Source organism: Marmota marmota, unplaced genomic scaffold, assembly GCF_001458135.2.
Source record: "Marmota marmota marmota unplaced genomic scaffold, marMar, whole genome shotgun sequence".
Lineage (NCBI taxonomy): Eukaryota > Metazoa > Chordata > Mammalia > Rodentia > Sciuridae > Marmota > Marmota marmota.
The window spans coordinates 30657274-30665240 of NW_026000229.1; the positions used below are offsets into that span (position 1 = coordinate 30657274).

At 33.4% G+C, this 7967-nt stretch overlaps 1 protein-coding gene across 7 annotated transcripts in view; it reads left to right on the top strand.

Moving 5' to 3' along the window:
* Window positions 1–2783, top strand: part of Cep152 (centrosomal protein 152) — a 90067-nt gene extending 87284 nt beyond the window's left edge. For all 7 annotated transcript variants that reach the window (XM_048793738.1, XM_048793740.1, XM_048793741.1 and 4 more), the window contains one exon: window positions 1205–2783. In XM_048793738.1, coding sequence (XP_048649695.1) covers window positions 1205–2244 — 1040 coding nt within the window. In that variant the 3' untranslated portion in view covers window positions 2245–2783. The remainder of the gene's footprint in view (window positions 1–1204) is intronic.
* The last annotated feature ends 5184 nt before the right edge of the window (window positions 2784–7967 follow it).

Genomic DNA, 7967 nt, shown 5'->3' on the forward strand with positions numbered 1-7967 from the left:
TAGAAAAAAGAAAACCTTAGAAGAAAAATTTCTAACAAAATCAAAAATAGAGAATGGTTAACAACAACAACAACAAAAATGTAGAAGATAAAGTTGAAATATCAACAATCACACTATGAATAGGTTAGACTCATTTATTAAGGTCATAACTTTCAAATGCAATTTTCTAAATTATGGACATTTGCTATTTTAACAAGAAGAACATCTAAAATTCAAATACCAGGGTAGAGAGTGATATACTTAGCAAATGTGGTGCTAATATTGATGAATTATAAAAGTAACTATAATATTAGGTAAATGAGAGCATTTAAAGGGACATAGATGATATATAGTTCATAATAATAATGGAATGGTCTCCCAAGAAACTATAAATTGGTTTTTTTTGTGTGTATAAATAGTTTTAGAGTGTAAAAAAGCAAGAGCTGATAGAAATACCTGGAAAAAAATGGTTAAATTCCCAATCATACTGGGACATGTGTAGCATTATCTGTGGGGAAATGGAGTATTTGAACTTCTGGAAAACTTAGAGATTGTTGAGGAATACATGAGACATCCCTCATGTAGGAGCACAAAGATTATTTGTGTAAATTTTGGAATGGTGATGAGAACTTTAGGAATAGTCAGTGGCATACGATAAAGAAAGACATTTTCTAGAGCGGGGGCAATGTACAGGTAATATCCTTGGTAGAATGTCCCCTTTTTCATGGTCTCTAGACCAAGATATACCATTCTGAGACATGATGCTTCTAATTCTATACTGTGTGGCTGTTTTGCCTCTGATCTGATTTAGTATCCTAGCCAATTAAATCAGAAACTGTATTTAGGTTAGGTTGTGTATAGGAGGTGGATATACGTGCTAGGTGGGTGGGGTTCTTCCAACAGATTTTCTTTATCAGAAACTCCATACTGACCCTCAGAATCAGCAAAATTGTGAATATTGCAGTTGGCTTTTGGAGAGCTATAACATCTCTTTCAGAAAATGATTGATCAGGTGGATAGCAATAGTAATATATTAGACTTCAGCAACAAAATTAGACATATGTAAAGGAATATTTTTATGTGTCTAGCATTGATTTTTGTTTGAGAGTGATTAAAATACATTGGCATTCTTTGAGAATACATAAATACATAATTTATTCTTATCTTTAAATGTTAATTTTCTCCTAATTTATGTTTCTCTAATTTTGTGTTCTTTTGCACATAGTAACACTACCCATGACTTCAGAGATGCTGATTGGAGTTGAAAAATCAAAAAGAAATGATATGAATCAGAATACACAACATTTTGAAACCAAATCAAACTGTGTAAAAAGCATCCCCAGAAGTATGTGTGAACAAGTTCCTAAGAGGAGGGCTGCTTGTAATTTACAGAGGCGGTTAGAGGATTCAGAGCATGGAGACATACAGCATATGGGTTTCAAGGGGTCACATTCAGACTTTCAGTTTGGGGATAGAAGTTGCAGACACCTAGACATTTTGCCAAAGAATGTTTCTACTGAATTTGTTCCATATGAAGTTGAAGAAGGCTTTGATTTGCACAAGAAGAAAGACCTGCCCAGTGACACTGGCTCTCAGTCACTTCTGCATTCAGGTGTATACCCTTTTCTGGAAACCCTTGGAAATAAACCCTCACCTAGTTGTTCCCCTGGGCTTTCTGAATCAGGATCCACACATATAATCTTTCGAGGTCCTAAGGAGAGGCCTGGTTTAAAAGCATATATATGCAATTCATTCACAGAAAGTGAAAATGCTACATCTGAGAGCAGTCACGGTTTGGGTGTTCAGGAAACTCCAGTAAAGGACGGAGGAGACCTCAGTGACTCATTAGGCTGGCTTTCCAACAGTGCAACTTTACCCTGTAACAGTCATGAAGTGTCATTTTTACATGATAGGACACGAAGAACTGTGGATATGCTAGGTGACTCTGCTAAGTTCAGACAGTTTTCAGCAACCAATTGTTTTTCAGATACAGAGAAAGATAATATGATTTGCCAACCGATGAAATGTCAGAGTGATCATGTTCCAGGCCCGTCAAAAGAAACCCTGTATCCCCATCAGGGGAAGACCAGTGTGACTCCCGGACACCCAGTGCATCATAAGGCTGATATATTCAAGTCAGATTCCAAAAAGCTGAGCAGTACAGTTCCATCTTCAGTATGTCAGCAGCCTGCAAGAAAATCAGTTATTCCACTATCAGGCCAACAAGATAGTGGCTTTGATAGTCCATTTGTTAATCTAGACTAATTGTTGTGCTCTATTTAAGAAGAATCATTAATATATCAACAAGAGAAGACTTTGTACTGAAAAAAAATTGTGGGCTCTAGCTATATTGAGATGTTTTAATAACATCTATTATATGAGTAAAGTATTCTCATAAAATTACTTGAGATGTTTATGTTGCCTTAATCTTCTAAAGGCCAATGGTGTGTTTATAATCTGCTTCTGTGTGGTGCTTATATTTGGTTGCTAAACTATCTATTTTTATACTTATAAATTGGCTCACTCTGCAGTGTTAAATTATTTAAATAAAATTGCATATAATCTGTAGAATTGTCATGAATTATTTTGTAGTTAATATTAACATTAACATCATGCTTCAGGTTCACTCAGGAAGAAATATAAACTTGGATTATTTGTATATATGACCAGCCAAATGTAATTTTTGAAATTGTCCATGTTGTGAGGATATAGACTTAATCTAGACGTACTTTTCCTGGAAATGTCTACTCAAAAATTTGATTCTTGCTTTCATTTAGAGAAAAGAGGTTTTGCTTTAAAATACAGATCTGTGTCCTGGTTTCATTATTTAAAATATTAGTCTGATTTTTTTCAGTTGATAATTTGCATTATTTTATATCACATCCAGAGACTTTGTCTCTTTTATCTGAAATATTACTTTTTGAAAATTTGAAATAATAAGCTTTGTTGTCTAGCAAAAAATGTGAAACCTATAGAAATTTTACATTAGTGCAGAATTGTCTGACTTATGAGTGCTGGGGTTGGAGGTTGTAATTCTGAATGGAGAACACATGCAGAAATGGATGTCAACCTAAATATCAGTTTTCTAGACATTTTACAGATTTGTACAGAGGGATATGAAAGTGTTAGATGTATTCTCTTATAGTCCTTTTAATTTCAGTAAAGTCAGTAATGATGTCCCTTCTTTTCACTCCTGATTTTGGTATTCTGTGTTATCTGTATTTTCAAGCCTCCCCGCCCCCCATAGAAGGACTTTGATTTTTATTTATTTTATTTTTTCTACTCCCTTTTTCATTGATTTTTCCCTCTGATTTTTATTTCTTTTCATCTGCTTGCTTTAAGTTTAAATCATTCTTATTCATTTATAAAGTAGAAGTTTAGGTTACTGATGTGAACCAGTTTTTTTTTTCTAATGTAAGTATTTAAATCCCTCAATTTCCATCAGCACTGTTAACTATATTTCATGGATTTTGGTATGTTATATTTGTTTTCATTTAGTTCAAAATATTTTCTAATTTGCCTTGTGATTTCTTTTTTGACCTATAAGTTGTTTGGAAATATGCCATTTTATTTCCAAGAATTGGGGGTTTCCAAATTTCTTTCTGGTGTTTATTTTATATCTCTTTGTTGTTGGAGAATATGCTTTGAATGATTCCTGCCCTTTTAAATTTTTGTTATTTTGTGGTCTAGCACATGGTCAATCCTGGAATATGTTTCACAGGCACCTGAAAAGAATGTGTATTCTGTTTTTGTTGAATAGAATGTCCAAAGATGAAAGGTCAATTTGATTGACAGTGTTGTTCAAGTCTGCTATAGCTGTGATTTTCTGCCTGTTTATTCAATTGGTTATTAAGAGTGGGGTGTTACAGTCTCTGGCTAGAATTGTCCAATACCTGTTTTTCCTTTAATTTCTGTTGGACTTTGTTTCGTGTATTTTGGAGGTTTGTTTTTAGGTGTACATGCCTTGATATTTGTTATATCTTTCTGATGTTTTGGTTCTTTCTCATTATAAATTATCTTTTTTGTGTCTAATAAAATTTTTTATCTTAGTCCATTTTGTCTGTAATAACTGCAGCTATTCCATTTTTCTTATGATCACTCTTTGCATGTGCATCATTTTCTGTCTTTTTTATTCTATTTACATTTTTCAATTTAGAGTCTGGCAGATAGCATATTATGGGGTCTTACTTTTTTTATCCAGACAAGCTTTGTTTTTTTCCATTGGAGTTTTTAATCCATTAAAATTTAGTATAATTACAGTTGTCTTTGTGTCTGCCATTTTGCAGTTGGCTTTTTGTGTATCTTATGTTTCTTTTGTTATTAATTTTTCCTTTATTGCCTATTGTGTTAAATAAATATTTATGAGATTACCATTTTAATTACTCTTAAGTGTTTACTATTTTTTTAAAATATTTATTGTTTTGTAGTTGTACATAATAACTATTTTTAATTTATTTTTTATGTGGTGCTGAGGATCGAACCCAGGGCCTTGCACATGTGAGGTGAGCACTCTACCTCTGAGCCATAACCCCAGCCCCAGTGTTTACTATTTTTGAGTTGTTTTTTAGGTAGTAGCTATATAGGTATTCTGGTAGGCATCTTAACTTTTCACAGCCTACTTCAGATTAATGTTGACTAATGTATGATAAAATACAGCAGCTTTGTCCCAGTTTAGTTTTATTTTCTTCTCCCTCCTTTGTGCTGTTATCATTCATATATATATGAAACCTATAGAAATTTTACATATATATATACTACATTTATATATGTCATTTATAGTAAAACTGTATGATGTTATAATTATTCTTTAAAACAAGTCTTCCAAAAAATTTAAGAAGAAATAATTTATAGTTCTTTTTTTTTTAGAGAGAGAGAGAAAGAATTTTTTAATATATATTTTAAGTTTTCGTTGGACACACATCTTTATTTTATTTTTATGTGGTACTGAGGATCGAACTCTGCGCATGCCAGGCGAGTGCACTACCGCTTGACCCACATCCCCAGCCCCTATAATTCTTTATATTTACTCACACAATGACCACCTCTGCTGCTCTTCATTTTTCCTGTGGATTTAAGTTACCAAGGCTGATATTTTCTCTCATTACAGTACTACTTCAATATTCCATGTACAAGAAGTACACCAGTAAAGATTCTCCTAATCTTTATTTTGAATGTGTTTCTAATGCATTTATGAAGGACAGTGTTTAACAGATTTACAATTCTTGTTTGGCACTCTGAACACGTAGTTTCACTGCTTTATGGTCACTGCTGTTTATAACAAAAGGTCGGCTATTGATCATTGTTTCCTATATGTAATAAATTGTTTTTCTCTTACTGCTTTTAGAATTTTTCTCTCTGGCTTTCAAGAGTTTGAACAGTGAGTCTAGGTCTGCATTTATTTGTAGTTATCCTGCTTAGGCTTTATTGAGTTTCTGGGGTTTGTAGATTATTTCTTTTTATTTGTTCTTTTTAGTTGTATATGATAGTAAAATGTATTTTGACATATTATACATACATGGAGTATAACTTCCCATTCATGTGGTTTTACATGATGTAGAATTACACTGGTCGTGTATTCACATGTACAGATAGGAAAGTAATGTCAGACTCATTCTATTGTCTTTCCCATTCCCATCTCCCCTCCCATCCCTTCATTCTTCATTCCCCTTTGCGTAATCCAAAGTACTTCTGGTCCCCACCCCCACCCACTGCCTCCGCTGCCCTTTGTTAGCATTCACATATCAGAGGAAACATTTGGCCTTTGGTTTTTTGGGGACTGGCCTATTTCACTTAGCATAATAATCTCTAGTTCTGTCCATTTATTGGCAAATGCCATAATTTCATATTTTATTATATTTGAGTAATATTCCATTTTGTATACATACCACATTTTCTTTATCCATTCATCTGTTTAAAGGTGCCTAAGTTGATTCCACAGCTTAGCTGTTGTGAATTGAGCTGCTATAAGCATTGATGTGGCTATGTCACTATAGTATACTGATTTAAAGTCCTTTGGGTTTATGCCAAGGCGTGGGAAAACTGGGTCAAATGGTGGTTTCATTCCAAGTTTTCTTACAAATCTGTACATTGCTTTCCAAAATGGTTGCACCAATTTGCAGTCCCACCTGGAATGTATAAGTGTACCTTTTCCCCCACACCCTCGCAAACATTTATTGTTTCTTATATTCTTGATAATTGCCATTCTGACTGGAGTGAGATGGAATCTCAGTGTAGTTTTAATTTGCATTTCTCTAATTGGTAGAAATGTTTAACATTTTTTCATATATCTCTTGACTGATTATATTTCTTATTCTGTGAAATAAATGTTCAGTTCCTTTGCCCATTTACTGGTTGGTTTGTTATTTTGGGATATGTTTTTTGAGTTCTTTATATATCTTGGAGATTAATGCTCAGTCTGAGGTGCAGGTGGGAAAGATTTTCTCCAATCCTGTAGGCTCGCTCTTCACATTCTTGATTGTTTAAGAAGCTTTTTAGTTTAATACCTTACCATTTATTGAACCTTGGAATCTTAGGAATTCAGTTCCTAAGCCTATATGATGGAAATTTTTTTTTTAATTTTTATTGTTGGTTGTTCAAAACATTACAAAGCTCTTGACATATCATATTTCACACTTTGATTCAAGTGTGTTATGAACTCCCATTTTAATTTTTTTTTTTTAGAGAGAGAATTTTAATATTTATTTTTTAGTTTTTGGTGGACACAACCTCTTTGTATGTGGTGCTGAGGATCGAACCCAGGCCACACGCATGCCAGGCGAGAGCGCTACCGCTTGAGCCCATGATGGAAATTTTTTGGCCTACTTTTTCTTCTAGTAAGTGCAGGCCTCTGGTCTAATGCCTAGGTTCTTGATCCACTTTGAGTTGAGTTTTGTGCAGCATGAGAGATGAAGGGTTTAATTTCAGTTTGCTTCATATGGATTTCCAGTTTTCCCAGCACCATTTGTTGAAGAAGCCATCTTTTCTCCAATGTATATTTATGGAGTCTTTCTCTAGTATTCGATAACTGTATTTATGTGGGTTTACCTCTGTATCTTCTGTTCTGTACCATTGGTCTTCATGTCTGCTTTGGTGCCAGTACCATGCTGTTTTTTGTTACTATGGCTCTGTAGTGTAATTTAAGATCTGGTATTGTGATGCCTCCTGCTTCACTTTTATAACTAAGGATTGCTTTAGCTATTCTTGGCCTCTTATTTTTCCAAATGAATTTCATGACTGCTTTTTCTATTTTTATGGAGAACATCCTTGGAATTTTAATTTTAATTGTATTATATCTGTATAGCACTTTTGAGAGTATGTTCATTTTGACAATATTAATCCTGCCTATCAAAGAACATGAGAAATCTTTCCATTTTCTAAGTTCTTTTCAATTTCTTTAATGTTCTATAGTTTTCATTATAGAGTTCTTTAACCTCTTTTGTTAGATTGATTCTGAAATATTTTATTTTTTTGAGGCTGTTGTGAATGGGATAGTTTTCATAATTTCTCTTTCAGTTGATTCATTATTGATGTATAGGAATGCAATACTTTTATATCCTGCTACTTTGCTGAATTCATGAGTTCTAGAAGTTTCCTGGTATAGTTTTTTTTTTTTTTTTTTTTTTTTTTTTTGGTCTTCTAAATGAAGAATCATGTGTGGCAAATGGGGATAGTTTGAGTTCTTTTCCTATTCTTATCCCTTTAATTTCTTTTTTCTGTCTAATTGCTCTGGCTAGAGTTTTAAGGACTAGGTTGAATAGAAGTAGTGAAAGGGCATCCTTGTCTTGTTCTAGTTTTTAGAAGGAATGCTATAAATTTTTCTCCATTTAGAATGATGTTGGCCTTGGGTTTAACATATATAGGTTTTACAATGTTGAGGTATGTTCCAACTATCCCTAGTTTTTCTGGTGTTTTGAACATGAATGGATGCTATATTTTGTCAAATGATCTTTCTGCATCTATTGCGATAAGCACGTTATTCTTGTTTTTAA